The sequence below is a fragment of the Neomonachus schauinslandi genome, chromosome 10 (assembly GCF_002201575.2).
Source record: "Neomonachus schauinslandi chromosome 10, ASM220157v2, whole genome shotgun sequence".
Lineage (NCBI taxonomy): Eukaryota > Metazoa > Chordata > Mammalia > Carnivora > Phocidae > Neomonachus > Neomonachus schauinslandi.
In genome coordinates, this window is record NC_058412.1 from 72497800 (window position 1) to 72523577 (window position 25778).

The window sequence follows — 25778 nt, forward strand, 5'->3', positions numbered from 1 at the left end:
GAGCTCATTGTCATGAAGATTGGTCTGTAGTATTGTTTTAGTTACTTTTTAAGTTTGTCCACAGAATGGTGAGCCATTTATTTTACTCTCAGCCCTCTTGACTATGTGTATACATTCCTTAACTATGAAAAAATTAACCCCAAACCATAGAATTCAGCTGACTTTATTATGGAAACTTATAGAAGGGTAATAAACCAATGTCAGCGCTGCTATAAATTAGTTAATAGAAAGGAATTTATTTTTATCTTGTTGATTACAAAAGAATATATGATGTAAAAACTCAAATAATAGAGAAATATAGAAAGTTAAAGATTCCTAGTAATCCTATCAAAGAAGCAGCCATTACAACAGATTTTAGTCTAAGTTCGTCCACGTGTATCACATATTTGCAATTTAAAAACAAAAGTGGTTATATTATCACTGCTTTATAACTTACTTTTTTTTTAACTTATTAGGAACATCTTTAACTGTATGTGTGTATAATCTACCTCTTCTTGCATAAGGTCCTTAGTATATCTTCATCCTTAAGTAAGAATACTTCTGTTTACATTGGTTTGAACAATCAGGAAACTGATTATCTGACATAGCAGAGATTGTATGGTTCTAGATACAGATAGATAGTCAAGGTGTAGCTTTGCTTCTCACTGATTCTCCTGGTTCTTAGCCTCAGGCTGAACTCCTCTCCTTTGAGTCTTCCTAAGCTAATCACTGAGAGAGAGAATGGGATCACCATGATTTAATTAGTCTGATCCTCAGGGATGAGATGAATGTTGGGCAAGCATTCCATGTACCATGGTTCATTTAATTTCCTATTGAAGATTATTTTCAAGTTTTCAGGATTATAAATAGTGTTGTTATGACATCTCTGTACCATATAATTTTATGTACTTGTACAACAGTTTCTGTAGCCTAGATTCCTGGGGTAGAATTCCTAGATCAAAAGAAGTTGACAGAGACTGCCCAACTAACGTTCTGATTTGAAGAGTATGAACCTACCTACCAATAGAGGCCTGTTTCCCTAAATCCCAATCAGGGCTGTTTACTTTTTATCCATTTATGAGGGCTGCTGCCTCCTGGGTTCTGCCAAGGGGACAGACTGCTACCCCGTAGTAGCTTCATCTGATTTCTAATGGGATGCATAAGCCCTGGTCAGAAATTTTTGAAAGTTTGATCAGTCGAACCATTTATTAAATTTCAGCAGAATATTACTGATTAAATTGCAGGGATAGCATTTCCCTTATGCTGCCTCCCTGCCTCCCTTCTTTTCTTCTGCCTCAGGTTACAGAAAACTGGGTAGAAAATAACATCCAGTCCTCAAAATGCAGCTTCAAGACAGGAAAAATTGGTGCTAGTTAAGATGGGAAGCCAGTTTTAATGATAATTCACTTACTGTATCTGAGCAAATATGTAGTGTGGGCAGTCTGCCCATGCAAAGTGTGAGCAAGATGAAAAGAAATGGCATGGCAACCCTAAAAACACATTATAGAATAATAAGAAAAAGGCATGTGGAAGACAAAAGAATCCAGTCTGGAAGAAAATAGTACCCAAGGAACAAAAACTCTACACAGTTTATCATGGAAAAATGTTATTAAGAGCATAAATTCAGTAAAAGCTCAAAGATAAGATGATGATTTAAAAAAATGAGGTGGAGAAGGAGATTGCAGAATTAATGAAATAAAATGAGGATCCAAACCACACCACCACAGGTCATAAATTAGAAACATAGACAAGTTAGGAAATCAGGTTCTAGCTTGGAAGAAAGGTTTGAGCCAATCAGAATGAATGAGAGGTAGGGAAGAGTAGAGCAGTTAGAAAAGAAATGATAAATGCTGAGAACAAAGGAGATGAGCTTAAGACCCGCTAGTGTCCCTAAAATAACAAAACAGAAGGTAATTCAAAATTAGATGGAAGACAGTTTCCCCAAATGAAGGAATCGTGCGGTTTGCACATTAAGGGGACTCACTACATTTAAAAAGTAGTTGCAGTTTAGGGTTACAGTGAACAGAATATAAACACCATAAAAATAATATAAGCAATAGAAGTTACACAGTGGGGGAAGGGAAGATAAAGCAAATCCAACTGTACCCCCAACTACTCTGGCTGACCCCAGATCCTGAGCCTGTTTGGTACCATCTCTTCAGGGAATAAGGATTAAATGAAATTCTACATATTGAATGATGAATCCTCACCTGCCTAGTCTTTTTCACTCGTTTGGCCCAGAATACTGACAGCCAGGCTTATGCCATCTAGGCAGGGTATAGAAATACTTCTTTCAGGGAAAAAAATGGCATAAGAGAAAAACCTACAGATACTGACATTTGGGGGTTCTCTAAAAGGCGGGTTCCTATTCGCTCCCTGGTACAGTGAAGCTGACCAGGTGAATTGTGCTACTTATGCACAGTGAACATCTAGTCATCTGTTTAGTGTGTTTCTTTTTTGTTGGTTTTTAAAAACATACCTTTATTGAGATATAACTTCATACCATAAAACCCACTATTTCAAATGTACAATTCAGTGGTTTTTAAGTATAGACACAGCTTTGTAGCCATCACCACAATCTAATTTTAGAACATCTTACCATGCCCAAAAGAAACTCTGCCCATTAGCACTCCCCCTCCTACCCACCCTTGCACACCCCCTCACCCCCTTCCCAGGCAACCACTAAAATACTTGCTGTCTCTCTAGATTTGCCTGTTCTGAACATTTCATATAAAGTATTTTACTTTTAAGTAGAATGAGAAATGAACAATCACTGGGCATTTCAGGAACACCTCTAAAGTGAAACGCAGAAATGAAAACAAAAAAGAAAGTGGAAACAAAGGCAATATAAAAACCAGAAGATAACTTTAAAAAATGTCTGTTGTTTTATATCTGTAAAACATGAACAGAGACAGTCAAAAGGAATATTCAGAGAATAAGAAAGCTCCTGGAAATTAAAAAATATGAGAGAAGAAAATTCAACAGAAGTAGAAAGAAAAAGTTAAAAAGTTCCCTTAGTCAAACAGAAAAGGCAAAAATAGGGAAAATGGATTAAAAGGTAAAAAAAAAAGAAATCAGAGGGTTAATTCCAAATGGTAGTATTCCCAGCAAAAGACTAAGAAAAAGAAAATCTTAAGGATCTGGGCAGAAAAAGCAAGTCTTTAAAAAGAAAATGCCAAGAACCAAAAGACTTGACATTGTAGATTAAGAAGACCCATGGGTTGGGCGCCTGGGTGGCTCAGTCAGTTGGGCGACTGCCTTCGGCTCAGGTCGTGATCCTGGAGTCCCGGGATCGAGTCCCATATCGGGCTCCCTGCTCAGCAGGGGGTCTGCTTCTCCCTCTGACCCTCCTCCTTCTCATGCTCTCTGTCTCTCATTCTCTCTCTCTCAAATAAATAAATAAAATCTTAAAAAAAAAAAAAAAGAAGACCCATGGGTTTCCAGCGTCGTGGCTGAAAAGACACCCACTGCAAGACATAGGATTGTGAAATTTTAGATAACCAAGAGTAAAGAGAAGATTCCAAAGGCTTCCGGAGAGGGCAGTGGTGGGGGGAACATCTTACCTAAAAAGGACTGGGAGCCAGAATGTCGGAACTTTTCAGGTGGGAAAACAGAAAATAATGGAGCAATGCCTTCCAAATTCTGAGGCAAAATGATTTCCAACAGTTACAGTAAAGTCCTTTTTAGACTTTAAACAATCTTTAAAATCTATTTTACCCTTTCTCAGGAATCTACTGAAGGAGGTACTTAAAAAAAAAAAAAGAAAAAGGAAAGTATGAGAAAGTCTTGGAATCTAGGAAGCAGGACACCCAAAAGCATTGAAAGAGGCAAAGGGAATTCACAGGATGATGGTGTAGGGAAGTTAGAGGACAGCAGCTGTGCCTCAGGCTTAGAGAGCAGCCAGACCAGCTTGGAGCAGGTGAGGTGGCTCCAAAAAGAAAGACAGAAGGAGAACAGAGAGCACAAGCAAGTAGTTAGAGGTGATGTTTAGTTCCTTTGGAATATTTGAGGATGGTTTAGTGACAGGTACGTAAGCAACTGGAGGATAAAATGAGGCAGTTCTTACCATCCAAAGAACATGAAAAATTTACTATAAAAAAGGAAATGTGACTGTGGTTTACTGTGTGGTTCAGCTGTGATGAACATTTTCATAACCATAATCACGTAGATACTGTGCTATTGATTCAGCCGAGAGGAGAGGATGTTACCATGGAGGAGGGAATGGTGAGTCAGAGAGAAATAAGTATGTGGCAATGGGAGGCTTGTCGGAAAAGGGTACTAAGTCCTCTTCTTCTAGTGTAGAAAGCAGGAAGTAACTACGTCTTGAAAAGTCTGTACCTAATGTATGCTTTTTAAATTTTGAGGTACACAGAAGAAACAGTGCAGAGTTTACAGTGTCTGCCTTGGGAGCAGAAATCGAGAGTGGGGAGGGATGCAGGGAAGGATTGGTAGTAGGCGTCATCCTCTAATTGTGATCTGGGACCTTGAAGGTGTTGATATATATTATGATTTTGATGAATATTAAATTTTAATTTTACAAAGATAGGCCACAGAGTTTTTCTATTTTTAAAACTAGGTCCTAGTTCCATTTGTTTTCTGTATTATGTGTTAAGATCATAAACCCCTTTGGATACATCAAACAAAATAGAGGACAACCTCCCGCATGTTTGCACATTTTGTAACCAATGGCCTCAGTGTGCTATAAAAATGAAAAATGTGAAGACCTGGATCTTGCCCCTTGGCCCAAGGAACTTGGAGCTTAGAGGTTAGATAAGCCATGTACATAACCCTTGTTGAAACATAGCTCTGATCATATCTGCCTTGATTTAAAACCTTCAGTGGCTCCTTCAGTGTGACTTTTCAGGTTTTTCTAAAATCCTAACCCTAAATCTACCACAGTGAGATACTGCCTCACGCCCACTAAGATGGCTGTGATCAATGATAACAAGTATTAGCAAGGATGGGGAGAAATTGGAATTCTCACACATTGCGAGTGGCAATATAAGATGGCTCAGCTGCTTTGGAAAACAGTCTGGCAGTTCCTTTAAAAGGTTTAACAAAGTTATCATATGGCCCAGCAATTCCATTTCTTACTATATCCCCAAGAAAAATGAGAACATATGTCCACACAAAACTTGTACATGACTATTATAGTAGCATTATGCATAGTAGGCAAAAAGTCAAAACAACTCTAATGTCCCAGGAACTGATGCATGTGATATATATCCATACAACAAAATATTATTTGAAAATAAAAAAGGAAGTATGCTACAAAATGGATGGATCTTGAAAACATTACGCTAAGTGAAAGAAGCCAGTCACAAAAGAGCACACGTTGTATGATTCCATGTATATGAATGTTCAGAATAGGCGAATCCATAGAGACAGATAGTAGGTTAATGGTTGCCTAGGGCTGGAGGGAAGGGGAAATGGGGAGTGATTGCTAATGGGTAACAGGGTTTCATTTTGGGATGATGGTTGCACAGCTCTAAATATACCAAAAAAACATTGGGTTGTGCACTTTAAATGAGTGAATTATATGGCTGGGAAAGGGTTATCTGGGGCAGATTTTCACTGTACTCAACGAAGGTGTTATTTGTAAAAATCCTAACTCTAACCTACTTTTCCAGCCTTATTTCCCATTCTTCCACTCAGCCTCGACCAATCTTACTTGCGTTCTTTCTACCCACAGTGCGGGTCTTTCTCCAGTTCATCAGGCCCACCTGCCACCCATTCTTTCAGTTCTGGCGGAACTTCCTCTTTCATAAAATGGAAGAAGTAAACTCCTCTCCGCAGAAAGTAAACCTTGCTTTCATCCTCTTCCAGACTTCATGTCTCTAGACACATCACTTTATGTATTGCAACATACAGGAGTTATGTGTTAAGTGAAAATCAGCTGACATTTGACGGCCACACATAGTCAAAAATTAACCTTAGAAAATCCTTGAAATTGCCTGAACAGTATAGTTACCTCTTTACGTTAAACTCATCATTTTTTTTCCCTCCAAGATTGGGACAGATCTCTATCTTGCTGAACTCTAGCTGAAGAAATTGACTTGCATTTTTAGGTGTTAAAATAAAAAAGAACAATAATAGCAACAATTGCCTAGAGAATAACACGAATTTGGATCTATGGCGATTGGCTCCAGCCTTCTTCCAGTCCTAATTTTCAATCGATTTCAAAAGCTAAAGCTCTTATCTTGTGTAGGGTGAGGGTGGGGCAGTAATGAGAGGGACAGGTGACAGAATGGTTGGTTTATGAACTGACTTGTCATTTGGGGCTACTTTAATTCAGTGTATATTTTGTGTGTATGGCCTGTTTCTAATGAAAGAAATCCTCTAACAAAATAGATGTCTTCAGTTACTCCCACACCGACTGGAAGAAACTGCTTTTCATAAACTTTGTAATAAGTCAGCCTTGCATTTTAAACAACTGAATATTTGGAACCCTACTTACTGCATTGTGGTGGGGTTTTACTCTACTGTAACCAGACTCATGCTCCACCCAGCTGGGTGGTCACACTCTGAGGGGCAGGCTGAAAGCAAGACCTACTCAGAGAATGGCAGAATTATGTCTTTTCACTTTTATATTCTAAGATATATACTTAATAGATAAGAATAGTAGGTGAAATTGCTGGATCTTTTGAAATCTTTTGTTCTTGTTCTCTACTTCTCCCCCACCAAACAAATAAAGTTGATTTGTTTAAATAAAATGTGCCCTAGGGGCGCCTGGGCGGCTCAGTCGTTAAGCGTCTGCCTTCGGCTCAGGTCATGATCCCGGAGTCCCAGGATCGAGTCCCACATCGGGCTCCCTGCTTGGCGGGAAGCCTGCTTCTCCCTCTCCCACTCCCCCTGCTTGTGTTCCCTCTCTCGCTGTCTCTCTCTCTGTCAAATAAATAGATAAAATCCTTTAAAAAATAAAAAAGTAAATAAATGAAATGTGCCCTAGAAAGGACTAGTTGAATAAGTGATGGTACCTCCATGCAGTGGAATGCTAGGATCGCTGTTAACAAGGCAAACAAAACAGCAAAACGGGTTTATAACATGCATTTGAGTTTTGATAAAGGATGTATACATCTGTGCATGTGTCATTCCAAACATATTTGTGCATGCATAAAATATTTCTGGAAGGATATGTACTCTGTTGGTAATAGCAGCTGCTGCTGGGGGGAGGAACCAGAGTTGATAAGGGTGGGAGGAAGACTTAGCTTTCATTGCAAATGCTCTTTCCAATTGTTTGACTCTCCCCGTGTGCACATATTACCTTTCCAACCGGAAAACATTTATATCATCTCACTAATTGTTAATAGTTCAGGGTAGATAGGTGTCAATTCGAGATGGTTGTTAAATGAACAGAACCTGTATGTGTAGTGTTATTGGCACTACTGTCTGATTCTCTAGCAGCTAAGAGAGATTCCACCGGTGATTGATGTATTTGTGTTTTACAGAGTTACATCCATTTGGGAGAACAGCCTTCAGATCACTACAATTTCTAGCTTTATAGGAACATGGCTGGGAGCCTTTCCTATTCCACTCGATTGGGAAAGACCTTGGCAGGTTGGTTTCAGCTGCTTAAAGCAACAAAAGAAATGGACAGTGATGGTAAAACTAAAGAAGCTAACCAGTATGTCTGTATAAATTGTGTTGTTGTCCAGTTAAGTAGGGATGCCAGTTCCCTCTGTCACCGTAACCTAGGCGATTTCTTACTGGCCCCAGGGCCCGTAGGCATCCGGATCAGCCCGGTTCTGTCTTCCAGGCACTGTGTTTTCTACATGTATAGGTGAATAAGTAAGCTTAGTTTGTGAATATTTATAGGAGTCTTTAAAAAACAGGGTAGAAGTTGCAGGAATTTCCTGTTTTCAACTTTGATACTCATTGCCTTTGTGGTCTTAGATTCATAGCTTCTTAATTTGATTTATGGCCAAGTTGAATGTTGATTTTGAAATACTTTTTAAAAGCCTCATATAGCGAAGCCAGTTTTGAAATAGGGGTACGTGATGTTGGAGGAAACTTGTGAACATTAGGTTTTTTGTTTCTGATCACAACAGGTTATAGCTGTAGGTAAAGCACTATGAGGTAAGTGTTCTTTTTATTCCCATTTTACAGATGAGGAAACTGATTCCTAGATGATATGTAATATTTCCAAGGTCACTGAGTTAGTAATGAATATATCTTTGTCTTCATTTGTAGTGGCTTTTGTAGTATGCCGTTACCTAGTTATCCCCACATTTATTTAACGGATTCACTACTGATCTTTTAGGTTATTGCCAGCATTTCACTATTACACATAGTGCTGGGATAAACACCTTTGAATCTACATTTTCGTGCATTGTCCAGTTTTTTTTCTCAAGATAATTTCTCCCAAATGGAATCGTAGTATTAAAAACTAAATATACTTTCTTTTTTCAACACAAAGAGAATGGTTTTCCTATTATGAAGACAGTACGTATTTATTTAGAAAATTTAAGTAATATTAGTAGTTATAAAGAAGAAAGTAAAAATTACCAAGTGTCCAACCACCCAGAGGCAACCCTCATTGCATTGGTTTTTGGTGATAATTTGTGCAGTTCTTTTTTTTTTTTTTTTAAAGATTTTATTTATTTATTTGACAGAGAGAGACACAGCGAGAGAGGGAACACAAGCAGGGGGAGTGGGAGAGGGAGAAGCAGGCTCCCCGCAGAGCAGGGAGCCCGATGTGGGACTCGATCCCAGGACCCTGGGATCATGACCTGAGCCGAAGGCAGTCGCTCAACCGACTGAGCCACCCAGGCGCCCAATTTGTGCAGTTCTTTCTCCGTGTGTATAACTATAATATATATGTCATTTTTTTTTAAACCACCCTGTTCACAGTCACTTCATTGCTAAATCAAAGAAAGACTTCTTAGACCTTACTGTTGGGGCTTTTCTGAGCATTAACTCACTGGAAACACACTCTTTCCCTGCTTGAAACTCTTTTCTTGACTTTCTGCAACAGCTGTGTCCCCTGCTTTTCCTTCTCCTTTCTGGTTTCTCCTTCTCAGTCTCCCTGCAAGCTTCTTTTGGATTGACTCCTCCTAAAACACCAGTATTTCCGCGATTTCCAGTATCTTTCTTCTCCCACTCTCCCTGCATGACCTCCTCCATTGGCCATGATTGCAATTAAAATATGGATACTGAATCCCAAAACTTTATCTCCTGCCCAGACGTGGCCCAGACTCATAAATGCAGCAGGATGTTCCTCTTGAGGTTCCATAGGCACCCTGAACTTAACATGCTTAAAATTCAGCTTTTTCTTTCTCCCCCTGTAATTAAGTAGCACTCTCATTCACCCATTTGCTTGGGTCAGAAACCTACCGAGTCATCCTTGATACCGCCTTCTCCTTAACAGCTCAGGTTGAACTGGTCACTGGCCCTCTTGATTTTAGTGTTTTGTTTTGTTTTTTTGTAACATCTCTTGGATCTGTCTTCTCCCCATTTACATTTAATTCTCTAACTTGTACAAGTGTCTCTCATCTCATTTATGTCTGCCCTACAAACCACTCTTTACATAGCAAAATACTTGATCCTGTCATTTCTCCTGCTGAGAAATCTTCTAGTGGCTTCCTCGCTGCTTGCCTTGAATAAAGCCGGAGTCCTTTGGCATAACTTATAAGGGCCTCTATGATCTTGTTTCTACTTGGGTGTGTAGTACATGTTATTCAGATCCCAACTCTTCCATGTACTATGTGATTTGAACAAGTTAACTGTAAAATGGAGGTAATAGTAGTTGTGAGGATTAAATGAGATCATTTGTAAGAAATGTTAGCTATTATCTTAAATTACAATTAGCATTCTTATTTATAAGTCTTCGGAAAATAGTATTATCATTTCCTTAAGATAAATTCTTGAAGTAGAATTGCTGGGTATGCATTTTTTAAATCATTTTATTTTTTTCATCATGATAAGTGTGCTCTTTAATCCCCATCTCCTATTTCCCCCATCCCCCCAACTCCCTCCCCTATGGTAACTATCAGTTTGTTCTCTGTAGTTGAGTCTGTTTCTTGGTTTGTCTTTCTCTTTTTTTCCCCTTTGTTTGTTTTGTTTCTTAAATTCCACATATGAGTGAAATCATATGGTATTTGTCTTTCTCTGACTTATTTCACTCAGCATTATACTCTCTAGCTCTATCCGTGTTGTTGCAAATGGCAAGATTTCATTCTTTTTTATGACTGAATAATATTCCAGTGTGTGTGTGTGTGTGTGTGTGTGTGTGTGTGTCTATATATATATATATCCACTCATCTGTTGATGGACACTTGGGATGCTTCCATAATTTGGCTATTGTAAATAATGCTGCTATAAACATAGGGGTGCATGTATCCCTTTGAATTAGTGTTTTTGTATTTTTAGATAAATACCCAGTAGTGTGATTCCCGGATCATAGGGTAGTGCTATTTTTAATTTTGGGGGGAACCTCCATACTGTTTTCAAATTGGCTGCACCAGTTTGCATTCCCACCCACACTGCACAAGGGTTCCTTTTTCTCCACATCCTCACCGGTCCCTGTTATTTCCTGTGTTGATTTTAGTCATTGTGACAGGTGTGAGGTGGTATCTCTTTGTAGCTTTTTTGCATTTCCCTGATGATGGGTGATGTATATGTCATTTTTAATCTTTTTTTTCCATCAGCAGTATGTTATGGAGCTCATTCCTTGTCATTGAAAATTTACATACAAGTAATGTTCCATTATTTGAGTAAAATCATATATCAGTTTCTTATCAATGAACATTTAGATTGTTTATAGTTTCACATTTATTGATTTACTATTATTAATTATGGTGATTATCATATTTAAACAGACATCTTTGCATATTTGTCCAGTTTTCTCTAGTATAATTCCTAGTTGATAGCTGGGTTAAATCTTTGATAAGTATCTCACTTTCCAAAGGCTTTTGAGGGATTTGGATTATATGTTTTGCACCTAAATGCCTACTTTTAAGTCCATTCTTTGCTCTATTAGATGTCATGTCTCCTAGAGAGACAGGTGGTTCTTTTACATTCAGTAAGTCTCTTGGGTTTGCCCTTCCCTGTAATATTCCTCTATTGTATAGAAATCCTTGGAGGTTTGGGGTGTCCCTGATGCCCTTCTCAAGGTTTGGGGTGTCACTGATGCCCTTCTCAAGATTTTAGTACCGATAAAGGTATCTTTTATACTGGGAGATGGAGATCCATTTGTACTCAAGTTACCGTCTTACAGAACTTAATTTCATTCAATAGTGTCAGTGATTTCTAAATTGGAGCAGGATAATCAGAATCACTAGAAACTATATATAGAAAATTGTGTCTTAACCTGCATTAGATTCAGTACTTTCAAATACATGCAATTAAGTCTAAATACAAAGTATTGGTACATAAAGCACCATGGGCTGCAGCTTTAGTGAGTTGGTAAGGTAATGTATGATTAACATGTCAGTTTGCATATAGAAGGAATATTTTAGAGTGTAAATGTCTGATATTTTACACTTGGCTAAATCACAAGTTTATAAGACTATGTAGAAGTAGAAACTGAATTATGGGGAGTAGATGTGCCCAAATCTGGGTTAGGTTTGCATAGAAAATATATGTGTTAATGATTTACAATCCATTTATCTATTCTGGATTGTTCAGGCTTTTAGCTACTTTTCTACCTCAGTGCTTGTTTACAATAAGAGGTAAGCTGGATCCAAATTGATGGGTTCACTTGTTTAAATTAATGTGAAGTTTCCATTTGAATTACTGACTTTTTTAAAAAAATGTTTTCTAGCTAGCTAATTTATGTAACAAGTGTTGGTCTTCATTAAGAATGTTTGATTCGACTGGACTATCACTGGTACTTTAATTGTCTTTACTGTTGGGTTGTTTTCAGAGTGTTCCTAGTTAATGACCTACTTATTCACTATAATCTTTTAAATTATGATACATGCTGTTGGTGGCATGATAGAACTAATGTACAAAGTAATCATCTGTATTCACATAATAATCACCTGCCCCTCTGTCTTTCAGCAGTTATTTACTGATAAACTAGGGAAATGATGAGGCTTCATTGTTTTCTTTCACTTTTTAATTTCAGCAAACAAGGTGTTTTGTTTTGCTCTGTTCTTCATAAGTAACTACCTAGAGTCAGTACTCAGTGTGGCTCATGATACTGACAGAATCTGCCAGAGTAAAAATAAACTTGAGAAAGGAATATGGCATTACCTCAAAATGGAGATTTTTCTAGAGCAAAATTTCATGGGAAGAGACTACTGTATACACTTAATATTAACTAAAATATAACATGTATAGGGGTGCCTGGGTGGCTCAGTCGTTAAGCGTCTGCCTTCGGCTAAGGTCATGGTCCCAGGGTCCTGGGATCGAGCCCCACATCGGGCTCCCTGCTCAGCGGGAAGCCTGCTTCTCCCTCTCTCACTCCCCCTGCTTGTGTTCCCTCTCTCGCTGTGTCTCTCTCTGTCAAATAAATAAATAAGATCTAAAAAAAAATAAAATACAACATGTATAAAGAAGAGATTTTAGTTCTCTGTGCCTTGTAGCCCAATACAGATAGGATTCGTTTGTGATAAAGCAAGCTTTTCTGGATTGTGATCTGGTTGTCAGAGAAACAAGTGTATCCAGTTAAGCAAAGATTTCTTCTTTAAAAACACACACACACACACACAACCTCACAAAAACTCTTACATGTGTTAGTTCAGTTTTCTCTACTTTGAACTCAAATCTGACTCTGTATAAAGTTTCAGAGGCCCAACATAAACTTATGATGACATGAATTCTGTATTGAGCAGTTTCAAGCTTATTTATATTTTTTCTATATGACTGGAAAGACCCATTGAAAATATGTAATCTCAGTGAAAAGAAGTTTTTTCATTTACTAACAGGAGCTTTAAATAATTTTAAGTAATGACGAGTGACAAAAGATAGTAGGCATCTTTATATTTGGAGGAAGCCTTCCCTTTGTAGGAGGCAGCAAGAGGATTTGATTAAAGAGAATATGGTAGGGTGGCTATCCAAAACCTTGTTGGTCATTTTTGTTGTCTTTTAAAAAAATATTTGCAAGACATCTTCTCTTCCCTGCCTTAATTATTTGCCTTAAAGTCAGCAAGAAAATAAACATTTAAATTGCCCATAACCCAGACAGCCTCCTTCACTCCCAGGAAATGCTCATGGTTTTATAGTTACTGACAAAATAAACATTTTGACTGTGGAAAACCTCTGTACATTATAACTATTTGCTGTAAGTAACTAAATAGCTAATTAGTAAGTATTTAAGTTCTTACTCTGTACAAAGCATATATTCAATGTAAGTATAACAGGTATTTAAATATTATACAGGACTGGACTTTAATTATTTGGTAACAATAATTAAGGTTCAGATTTAATATGCTCTAAATATTTTATAGAATAGTTATGAGCTTTTCATCTGGAAAAGTGGTATAATTCTTTCCTTTATCAGAAATAGGCCAGTATTTCATGTTGATAAAAAAAAATTAATGGAAGTTTAAGAAATGTTGTTGGTTATTCTGAGCAAAGGAAATTTGTCATAAAGTTTTTAAACACACTTGTTTTATTACTAGGTAGACAGATAACACGATGATTAAGAGCTCTGGCATCAGATTACTAGGTTCAAATCCTGGCTCTGCCACTTACTAGTGAGGATTAAATAATATAATCCTTCCAAAGTACTTAGTTCAGAACTTGACACATAGTTACTGCTTAATCAATGTTATAGGCATTTGTGACTATAAAAGGAGTCGTTTAATGACTGTATTTTTAGCATTACAAAAAAAAATGCAAATTCCATTATTTGGGTTCTCAAAGTGTTAGAAAGTGCATTGATTGCCACCTTGAGTTATTTATTTATTCTGCCTGCCAGTCCTTCAGTTGGTAGAGTGGATTGTTTAATTCATCTTTTTGTTCTTTGGTATTTAAGGTATTGGATTTCACATAGTTTTCAATTCTGTCCGACATTTCAGATGGCAATAGAAAGAAAATATAAAATGTGTAGATCTCTCTATGTATGTACCAGGCATGGGTCTTGGCACTGTCCACAGGTAACTTAATCATAACAAGTGTAGTGCAAGGTGGGTTTTTCACACATAAGAATGTCAAAGTGTGAGGAGAGGAGTACACATGTTGCTCAGCATTACTGGGCCGATAAAAGAAAGCCTTAGGATCCAAACCTGATTCTCTTCCTTGCTGGGGACTCTGAAACATAACTTTTCTTCTTCCTTTTCCTTTTCCTTCCTTCCTTCTCTCCTTTCTTCCTTTCCTTTCCTGATTTCCTTCTTTTTTTTTTAAAGGCCATAGTTTAGATCTCTTTGGAAAAGCTTGAGTAGTTATTGTATTGCATTTCTTCCCACACATAAGAATTTCATATAAATGCCATGACCACTGTGGTGCATGTATTTCAGACCATACAATTTAATACGTTTGTCAGAGAGAATTTGAAGTTAGTATGCAAAGCTTTTGTGCCTAGTAAACCCACAACTGCCTTTAAGCCCTGGACTGGAGTGCTGCTGCCTCTAAAATGGAATTGAACCAGATAATCACATCTCTTTTGAGTGTACTTACTTTCTATAAAGTTAAAAGCAAAATTGATTTAAGACTTTTTTAAAGCAATTTAAAATTGTTTAAAAATAGTTGTACTTATTCCCATGACAGATAATTAAGGCATCGTTGTATGTTAAAATCTTTGTTTTCTCTAGTTTTATCAGGTTACAAATTTAATATTTGTGAAAATGTATATTCATTTTCTAAAGTCACAGATGCTACAGATAATTCATAAATTGAAGCTGGGGATCATAAGGATTACTGGAAATATTGTTAGAGCGAGGGATAAAAATTTAATTATTGAAGAGTGGCATGTTTTTAGGTTAATTGTGTTTCTTTTATCAAAGGTATTATACAGTGTTATAGACAGACCAAAATAAAATACTAATTTATATGAATATGATTTATGTTTCAAGCATGGAAAAAAAACCTGTAATACTTAACTGACAGAAAATGGTTTTGTATTTAAAAGGTGGGTTGTATGGTAATCATGCTGATAATGCTCTGCTGGCAGGACTTTCATGTGAGAAAGAATACTGCTAGCCAGGTTAACTTATTTGTACGATCTTGACCATGTAGCGTTACTTTCACAAGAACTTCCAGATTGGAGACCACACACCTGTCTGCAAATAGCTCTTCCTAAATCTGTGCTCTGGTCATGGGAGAGTGGGTAGAGTACACCTGGATTGGTGCAGATTTACAACCAGAGAAATGTGTCCAGATGAGTAGATTCATCTATGAAGTATTCCTACATCAGACAATAGCATTTACGTTAAGAAGATCGAGAAAACACCTCACTTACAGTCCATTACAGAGGAAAATATAAATCATCATTTAAAGCCAGTAGAAGTGTCAGCAGGCTTTGAAAGATGAATTCTGTCATGCAACACACATTTGTGATAAGCACAATAAACATTAAAAAGTAGCTTATGAGAAATTTAGAACTAGCTGCCTCGAACTAGCTTCCTTTTTTTTTATCCGAAAGAGCCAGTAATCCTAATGACTGTGAGTTGTTCTGTTTTTAGGTTTTCTGATCCGCAGACAGAACAGTTTCCCTATGATATCTGTGACATTCTATATCTTTCCAAAAATTATATCACAGCACTTATTTTTTAGGAATTTGTTGTTAAAATTAAATATCCAAAATCAAATAATCTTAGTTTCAATTTAACTGCTTGGTTCATAGTAGGGGCTCAATAGTTTTGAATGAATGGAGTTATTCATATGAGACTATTAAAAATGATACAAATGTCTACCAAGTGGTTGGTTTAAAATCAGTTTTTGTATTACACTTCTTAAAATTTATAAAAAATAACAGCAAGGAGCGGAAATGCCCTTCTATTTCTGAGGTGAGGCTACATATGGCTGATATAATGCAGTGTGTTGTGTGGCTTTTGAGAGTTTTCTTATAAGCTTTATACTCCCCAGACATTTCGTGTGAAGAATGGCATGTATTAAAGAGGATTACCAGGGCAAGGGAATAGTTCCTACAGCACAGTATGACATTGCTCATGAACTATTTTATTTGTTCTAAACTGCCACTTCTGATTATCACCTACTAGTGTCCATCACCTAAGAAATACTTAGATCGGTGATCACGTAAGTTTAGTTTTTTCCAGCTAAAACATATACAAAATAATACTGATGCATGGTACTTTACAGCTTTCATGACAAATTCTAAAATAATACAGTAGCCCCACGTTTTAAGTACAAGAGGGACTGTTATCCCTGTTTTGCACATTGGGAAACTGAGGCTCTGTTGGTAAGTGATCTGGCCAAGGCCACAGAGCCAGTAAGTGGCTGGCCTGGCTCCGCAGCTCAGCTCATTCTCACCCCACTGACTGTGCTACTTCCCAGAAAAGCGAAGTAGAGCTCATAAGTGAAATCGGAAGTATTTTTAAAAGTAGCCTAATGTTTATATACAATTATTTTAAAACTTTCGTTGAATATCTGAAACTAACTTCAGAAGAAATCGTCGTCTAATTTCAAACACCTGATCATCATTTTAAGAAACCTGCAATAGCTCATAAACTGCCATGCTCAGTGACATACCATACTAGCTGTTCTGTGGTAGTATCAGAAACCTGTGGGTATCATTTCAGTGACAGGACAAGATTAAAAATCTACTTGCATTTAATACATGTTAAAGGAACCTAAGTAATAACTGTGCAGATTATAATTAAAATAGATTTAAGCCTTTTACTCTCAAATCACATAACAACAAATAAATGCCATCTACGTTACTGAAATTGATCCTTAAAATTCTGAACCAAAATGTAGAGGGTCACTGTATTATTTTGACAACCAGAACAGTTAATAAAAGTACTTGTTAGGGTTGAGTGATGAAGAATACAGGGATTCTTTTTTTTTAAGATTTTTTATTTATTTATTTGACAGAGAGAGACATAGCGAGAGAGGGAACACAAGCAGGGGGAGTGGGAGAGGGAGAAGCAGGTTTCCCGCTGAGCAGGGAGCCCGATGCGGGGCTCCATCCCAGGACCCTGGGACTGTGACCTGAGCCGAAGGCAGATGCTTAACAACTGAGCCACCCAGGTGTCCCAAGAATACAGGGATTCTTAACCAGGAGTCTATAGATGGGGGTCTTTGAGCCCCTGGAATGGTATGATATATACATATAAAATCTGTGGATCATGTTTGACAAGAAGGAAACATGAATCCTGTTAGATGTAGTTTTTATTTTTATTTATTTTTTTTTTAGAGGGGGGATGGGGCAGAGGGAGACAGAGAGAAAATCTTAAGCAGGCTCCACCCTCAGGGCAGAGCCTGACACAGGGCTCAATCTCAGGAACCTGAGATCATGACCTTAGCCGAAATCAAGAGTTGGACGCTTCAGTGACTGAGCCACCCAGGCACCCCTAGATACAGTTTTTTAAACTACAATTTAAAATTTGGGGAGGAATTTTTTAATAGCTTTAGAGATGGTGTATTTGGGGAATAATGGTGTTCTAGATTGTAATGACAACTTATATGTCTATTAGGAATATGGACTAAAAATTACCAATTTATAGCTCACATGTGCCATGTGCCAGATACTGTTATAGGTATGGTTCTCAGAGCTGCTTAGTGTATTTTCTCATTATCTCATTTAATCAGTACAGCAACCCCGTGAGGTGGGTTTTATGATGATCCTCATTTCACAGATGAGAAACCAAGGTACAGAGAGGATAGGTGACTTGCGCAGGGTCACATATTTAATAAATGGCAGAGCTGAGACTCAAATCTAGTCTAATACAAAAAGTAGTATTCTGAAATCATTATTCTGTACTACTTAGAACATGTTTTGAAAAGTCCCAACACTATATAGATATATCAGTAATGCCTGATCAGAAGAGAGCAGTGTGGTCTTCAGGTGGAAATAAGCTTGTATAATTTTGAAATGTCTTTCAACCAGCAATAACATGGATTTGTTTAACAGAGAAAACATACAAAGTTAAATCTGTATTTATTGAGAAATCGGTTTTCAGCTTATTAGGGTGAAACTGTTTTATTTCTGAGAGAAACACAACTTTTTGCTGGTACCACGTACCCAGACCCTATAATATTAGGCCTTTCTTAATGCTGAGTATTTGAAGAGAACACTGACCTTTTTTGGTTTAAGTGATGAAAAAACAATGTTGTTAAGGAGTCAACTGGTTTCGAGAAAGGATAATAGTATAGTACTCTAAGCAAGACACTTTGTTCATGTGATGTAGCTGTTCATTTTTTAAAATAGGTTTTTTAACAGTAATTGTAATAATTTTACCCACTTGCATGATAAATTATCTTTTGTTATGCAACGGGGGTTTTTTTTTTCTTTCCATTTAGTGGTTAAGAATTTTTTAATTTATAAAAAACTGGATAAAAAGAAGACAGTAATTGTAGTGGCAAACACTTGTGAATGAGTTCCTTTACATGAATGTCTTTGAGTTTTCTATTTTCCTTAAACAAAACAAGATAATTATATATAGCCATCTCAGATGACTGTAATTTGGAGAAATGTTTGTAGCATTGCAGTTGGATTGTCTGTTCAGTAGATGATACCAGTTGTTTTTGTTTCTTAAGCCTATTTGTGGCATGAAGAATGTTAAATAGAAACATCTCTATGTGTAAGACAAGTACCCAGTTCTAAATGGTAAACCCCAAGATCTCAGTATGAAAATGCAAGATGAAGCTAAGATGGTTCGATAAGTCAATATGAGATCTGTTGCCACTGTGTAGTTTTAAATTTTTTAAAGCATTTGTAAGAAGGTTAGTAGGAAATTCAATCATGAGAACCTTAGAGGAAAGGTGATTTAGTGGGCAGCCTCCCCCAGCTCCCTTCGGCTGCTCCTTTTGCCATTCCCTATCCTGGGAATAAAAAATCAGAAAGGTTGCCCATACATGAAGAAATTCTCCTTTAACAAAATGTGTCAGTTAAGGGCTCCTTATTCCAGGAAAGTCAAGCAGGAAAGCCTGATTCATGACTAGCAAATAGTCTTCAAAGCCAGTCCAACATTTTAACTTGCTGATGGCATGGATTTCTTAAGAATTGAATAAATAGCAAGTGTTCTAAGCCTCCACCCCTCATTAAACACAACTTTTAAACTCATCTCGGCACATCACTGGAGGTGCAGTACGGCGGCTGTGTAAGGAACGTGCGTGTGTGTGCTTATGTTTGGAAACGAAGAGCCGTACTGAAATTACAAAGTGACTCAAGTAGAATTTAGTGACCCAAATTGGAATTTGGCTAGGATTCATGAGGGATTATTATTCTCGCTACACTTTGACAATGTGCTTTTTTAACAAAGTGCAGGTGCTCACACTTGGCTGGTGATTAGACTCACAGCTTGAGAAACAGGAATGAGTATTACCCCAAACGTTTACATAGGGTGTTAAATAAAAACTACTAAGGTAAGAAGTTCAATGCTTTACATAGATAGTAAACTATGCATATTATTTTATTTATAACCCCATGTGTTAAGATGGGACACTGTTAAAGTAACAATCACTTAAAAAACAACAACCAACAAACCAGTTATTTAATTTGGTACTTAAGAGTAATAATTAAAAATCAAATGGAAGCAACGCCTAAAGTAACTAATTCACAATAAAAACCATTAATTCAGGCTCTACTTACTGGAAATAAGATCATTCAACATGGGCTAACCTAAAATGTATCTGTAGAAACAGAATAAGGGTACAAGTTAGCAAAGTATTAGAAATAAGACTTCAGGGAGCCCCTAAAATTATTTTTAAGAATTTCAGAACTGATTATATGCAAAAAAAAAAACAAAAAACTGTACGTTAAGTTCATTCATACATGACCTTATTTGAAGCAATGTATTTGCATTGACTAGCAAAATTCATGTCAGTAAGATATTTTTGAAGTATTTTATTTCCCAGATATTTGACTACTTTGAACTAGTTGTTCCAGTGATTAGTCTCAATTTCTGCTGAAACTTAAGTCTTTAATGAGGACGTGCTTCTGAAAATAAGGCAATTTTTCTACAATCTGCTCATGAATAGAAAACAAATCTTTGGTTTTTATAGGGTGGCAGGAAGGATTGAGTGCAAAAAGAAATACTAAGGAATCAAAGCAATGAAAATGCTCTTAATAAGCAATGGGAAACTCCAAACCCCATCAAGGTCAATAGAGTACCTAAGGCACCTCAGGTTCAGATGATACAATCATCTTTGCTTAGAGTTCTAATAATCTATATACAGGATTTTTACCATCTTAATGTGCAGCTGAAAAGGTAATGTCCAACAATGAATACTGTGAATAAGAAAGAAGAGAATCATAAGAGTTGATAAATGGGAGAGATGTTGGAGGTCCTCTCGTTCTACCTCCCATGTTTATAGATGAAGAAACTGAGGCCCAGGCAGGAAACAGTGACACCAGAGTTTGTGTTTCCGGATTCCTAGTCCATTTCTCGTAGGGCATATCAAATTCTAGACTTTAACTTTAATTGGCTAGTAAACCAAGTATGAAAAGCTTCAGAGGTGAATTTGAAGAAAAAAAAAAGTCCCCATCAAATCCCCAAAGGCCAGTTGGAAACGTATAATACTTTACTGTCTTAATTCCTTTATACCATGTGTTGGACAACTTAGTTAATATACTAATTGACTTATGCAATTCCTTTCAGTTGTATCTAAAAATAGCTAATAATTAACCGACCCAAATTAAATGAGAAAGTTACATAAAGATTCTGTTTGAACACACATAAGGCCATGGTACTTAATATGAACCATCACTTTTTGGGAGAAGGAAGACATCCACTGTCCAGTTCGGAGAGAAAGATCCTGACTAGTTATCCAGTAGACTTTCCACTCTTCAGTGGGGAAGATGATGCTTATATTTTTAAAAATCTCTACAAAGCTCACATACAAGACAGTACATCCTAGATTTGTGACTGATACGAGCATTTAAGGCTGTCATTTTCAAGTATAAAAGTTTAGTGTTCCATTACCCAATCTGTGCAATAGACACAGCGATTAGCTCAAGTCATGGAAATTAACAGAAGCTTACCAAAGACATAAATAAATCATAATTTAGTCAACAGCAAGTTTAAATGTAGGAAAGGCTGGAGAAAAATTTATGGGTTAGATTATGCTTCTCTGAACTGCATTAATTTGTTCACATTGAAACTTTATCTAACACTATTGTCTGTTGCATGGCATTTGGAACAAGGCAGATCCAGTAGCAGACCAAACAAGGAAGCTTAATTAGGTTACAGAACTAGTAATTAAGATGGTTCACCTCTAACACAGTTCTATGGCCTGATCCCCCAGAGAAAGATTAGAAAAGGCTCCAGTATACCAAATAAGCTTCACAGATGAACATAATTTTTTTTTTTTTTTAAAGCAGGGCCTTTCACCTAGGGACTAGCATGCACTGCTTGTGGATGAAAGAAATCAACATTATTTACTTCTGGCTTGCTTGATGTAATATTGCAAAATGTAATATGGCTGGAGAAAATGGGTATTTAGAAGCCAGTATTTCATTTAACTGACACTCTAGTTGTGTACATAAGTTGTAGTTCTAGAACTTCTGCTATGGTTCCAATACCTGTGTCTGAAAGGTAACATCAGTATTACTATGGAAGCAGTTGCTTTGTTATAAATTCCATGTAACATGCTCGAATTCTAGGTCTGTTCTCTTTAGCACTATTTAAAGTTTCTTGTAGTTTGGTCAGCATACACACGTCTCATGTCATCTGATTATATAAGCCAAGGTGGAAATTAAAAGACAAAATTGCCAGCTACTTCAGACAGCTATATCGAGTCCAGGATTATGACAAAGTCTGACCCAGAATTTTAATTTGTAATTTTAGGGTGTATCTCATGCAGTTTGGGGAGCATCAAACTAAATCTACAGTCACCAGAAGCCTTGTTACAGTCGAATGTACATTAACTAGAATGTGTACATTTTTAGTGTTCATGATAAATGCAGTTATGACCTTATTACACTTTTGGCATTCTTTAAGAAAGCACATTAAGCTTTAATATAGAAATATTTAGGTTACACTTAACTTGTGCTCAAGTAATAATAAAACAGTTATTCTTTTTTGATCTCATACATTCTCTCCTCAGGTATGGCCCATCTCCTGTACGCTTGGAGCGACCTTTGGCTATGTGGCTGGCCTTGTGATTTCACCACTCTGGATATACTGGAATAGAAAGCAACTTACATACAAGAACAAATAATTGGAGCAAAGGGAGAAGATACTTCATTGTGCAGATTCCATAAAGACTGTGCAGAAATGTACATGGTCTAAGCCAGGCAGTTCCATTTACAGCACTGTTTTTTATGTAGTTACAACATGGTGTGATTGTAGCTTTTTAAACTATGAAACCCCTGAGAGATTGTACCTTCTAGTTGAAATAAAGTATTTATAGTAGATTGTGGCTTCAGATGCTGTTTGCTGCTTCTTGGACCTTTAAGAAACATTCTTAATGAATTTTATAGAATTCTGAGGACAGGTTTTGTTTTTTTTTTTTTTTTTTTCAAGTTTTAAACTGCTTCATTATTTATAAGAGGTCTGGGTATAGCTGTAGCATTTCATATGCTTTTTGAGAGAAATGGACAGTTTCCTTGGCCACTGAAGATGTTTCTCACGTAATCAAACAACAGTTTATACATCTTGATCCTATTCTTTTTTTTACTGTGTGTTTCTTTGGAGTTAAAATGGCTATGATAGCCTCATCAAAAACAGTCTTCAATCCCTTCTGGGTTAAAGCCGAACATTCCACATAGCAGCATGCTCCTATCTGGGAGGGAGAAAAAGAAATCACAAACATATAAAATCTTTTTTTACACAGTTGGTATGACACAACACCCCATTATAAGGAAGATGAGAAAACACAGCTATGCAGAAGGAATGAAATCATCATCCATATTCATAAAAACCCAGAGACAGCCAACTAAAAACTAAGTGTATATCCTTCCACACTTATTTTATGAAAATTAATGTCATTCATCAAGTATTTACCGGTTACCTACCATATGCCAAGCACTGTTTTAGGTGCTGGAGATAATGTCAAAGAACTGAACAAAAGACCGAAGTGCCCACTGTGTGATGCTTATATTTGCTTAAATCCTACTGGGGGAGGGGCCCACCAAGGGAACAGAGAGCAGATGGTGGTGTGCACTTGGGAGCACAGAGCGGGGGAGATGGGGAGTGCAGAGGACACAGGTGGGAAGCTTCTCAACAAAGTGATGTGACCAGTGAGCGCCACGGAGGGGAAGAGTTTCCAGGCAGACAGGGCCCTAGGTGGGAAGATGCTGAGGCAGGAGCATGAGTGGAGTGTTCAGGGAATGGTAAGGAAGCCAGAACGGCGGGAGAGGGAACAGCAAGCCGTGAGGCAGGTGGTGAGGCAGCCCTGAGGCCGGGATACGGACTTGGGCTTCTACTCTAGGAGAGGCTCCATTCATTCATTCACTGGAAATTGAGCATTCTTATTTTGCCAAAGGAGAGAATATAGCAGGGAACAAAATTAAGTCTCCCCGACTCTCAGGAAGCTTACATTTTAGAGGGAGAAGACCACCGCGAGCTCTAGAGGTAGAATGTCAGGAGGGAATACGTGGTCTAGGGAAGGAAGATAGATAGGGAGTGGGGACAAGATCAGGCAGGGTCTCACTGAGAAAGTGATATCTGAGCAGAGACCTAGACGGAGTGAGAAAATAATGTTCCATAGGGAAGAACACTCCAGCAGAGGGAGGGGCAGAAGTACAAAGACCCCGAGGTACGAGACTTTGGGGACACAGCAAGGAGGCCATGTGCCTAGACTACGATCAGTGAGGGCGGGACATAGCAGGGTTCTCTAGGCCCCGGTAAGGGCTCTGGCCCTCTGTGACTGGCTGGGGAACAGAGCAGTGACCTGATGGAGCTTGTATTTTTAAAGACTCACTCAGGCTGCTGCGTTGAGAACAGACTGACATGGGGTCACAGACAGAAGCCGAAAGGTGAGTCAGAGCTGTTCCGGTAATCCAGGCCAGAGAGAGGGGGGCCTGACCAGCCTGTTAGAGGAGCGGCTGGTGAGGAGCCTGCGGATGCCGGATGGATTGTGAAGGTAGGACAAGAGCTTCTGCCGCACGGCTGCCTGCACAGGAGGAGAGCGAGAGCAAAGTCGAGCGTGACTTCAGGGTTTTTGAGCTGAGTAACTGGGAGGACAAGCACGGAGGAGAAGATTAGGAATTCTGTTTTGAACATGTTAATTTTTAGATGCTTAGCCACCCAGATGGACTTGTTGGGTGAAGAGCTGGATAACCGAGTCTAGAGTTTAGGGAAGCGGTCAGGCTGGAGATAGAAACTTGGGAATCTTCAGTGGCAGACTTTTCAAACCACAAGACCGACCAGCTCACCTGGGCCTGGTGAGGGTGGCTGCAGAAGAAGAGATGTTCCAGAAGGCGCATGCTGATCCCTGGGCATCCAGCATGCAGAGACAGGGACTTGAGACACGGAGGAGAGGCCATTGCCAGGGGACAGAACCAGGGGAGGGCAAGCAAGGGGGCCGGGCGAAAGTATTTTAAGAAGGAACCCAGGAACCCACTGCCCCAAATGCTGCCAACAGGCCTCCAAATGGGATCCTAGTGTTCTGCAACCACTTTTTCCCCCCTTAAACTACATAATAAATATAAATATCTCAATAGCTGTGTTAGTATAAATTTTTAATAGATGTGGGGGCTTTTTCTTTTTTCTTTTTTTGGCCTTTATAAACAATGCAGCAACTTTGTAGCCATCTCTTTAAGCACATCTGTAATAATTATTTTAAGATAAATTCCTACATATGGAATTGCCTGATCAAAATTGTGCATGACTTTAAGGCTTTTGCCTATTATCAAGATGGCTTTTACTCAATGATCAACGATACGAGAGAGTGCCCATTTCCTTGCACCCCTGGAACAGTGGCTATTATAATTAATTTTTTTTTTTTTTGCCAATTTTATAGGCGGAAATTGAACTTGCATTTGACAACGAAGGATTTAGAACATATTTCCTATATTCAATGGCAATCTATTTTTGGTAAATTTTCCATTAATGTTCTTAGCCCATTTTTCTACTGGGGTATACATGTCTTTTTCTGGTTAATTTATATGTAAGGAACTCCTGCATACTAAGATATTAACCCATTTTTTCAGCCACACATGTCAAGTTTGTTTTATGACTTTCAATTGTATCTCTGGCATTTGATGTATCAAATTTTTATGTAGTTAAATCACCAAGATTTTCATTTACCAATTTTACCTCTATGACATTTTAGAAATCCCTTTCTCTCCCTGAGATTATGAAACTGAATGCATGGAATTTCTAAAGCGATTTGTTAGTGAAGCTATTTGTCTTTTGTCTTAGGAAAAACTGTTCTCCAAAAAGCTTTCTCACTTTCTTCTGCCTCCTGATAGTACATTTAAAAAGACCTTATTAGATTCTGTTTCCACAAAGGTCCTATTAAAGTCACATCTAAAAAAATAGAATCCAATAATGTTAGAGGGCAGAGAGAAAAGTAAGCCTAGCTTCAGGGCGAGGGAGAACAGAAGTTAAAAGCTTTATGCACATCACAGTGGTGTATTTTTTAGAATGCTAATATTTTCTATCTTTCATAAAAGGATTGGAAGAAAATTCAACACATTTCTTTTCAAACCTAGCCATCATTTTTTGGTTTTAGCTGCAGATTTAAACTCATCCTATATGCCATTCTACCACCTACTCCATGAGTCTTAACTGAAGACAGAGTCTGCTTTGGCACAGTATAAACATTTAAGAGATTTAAAAGGGCTT

General features: G+C 37.8%; 2 protein-coding genes across 5 annotated transcripts in view; one reads left to right on the forward strand and one right to left on the reverse strand.

The window, feature by feature from the left end:
- PIGF (phosphatidylinositol glycan anchor biosynthesis class F) overlaps positions 1-22206 on the forward strand; it is a 35272-nt gene extending 13066 nt beyond the window's left edge. For 3 of the 4 annotated variants that reach the window (XM_021701142.2, XM_021701143.2, XM_044918560.1), the window contains exons 5-6: positions 7428-7536; positions 22093-22206. In XM_021701142.2, coding sequence (XP_021556817.1) covers positions 7428-7536; positions 22093-22206 — 223 coding nt within the window. Of the gene's footprint in view, positions 1-7427; positions 7537-8027; positions 8056-22092 lie in introns of all 4 variants that reach the window. The other variant, XM_021701144.1, reaches the window with a different exon arrangement.
- Positions 22207-22405: 199 nt separating this feature from the next.
- Positions 22406-25778, reverse strand: part of RHOQ (ras homolog family member Q) — a 33920-nt gene continuing 30547 nt past the window's right edge. The window contains exon 5 of the mRNA XM_021701145.2: positions 22406-22770. Coding sequence (XP_021556820.1) covers positions 22615-22770 — 156 coding nt within the window. The 3' untranslated portion in view covers positions 22406-22614. The remainder of the gene's footprint in view (positions 22771-25778) is intronic.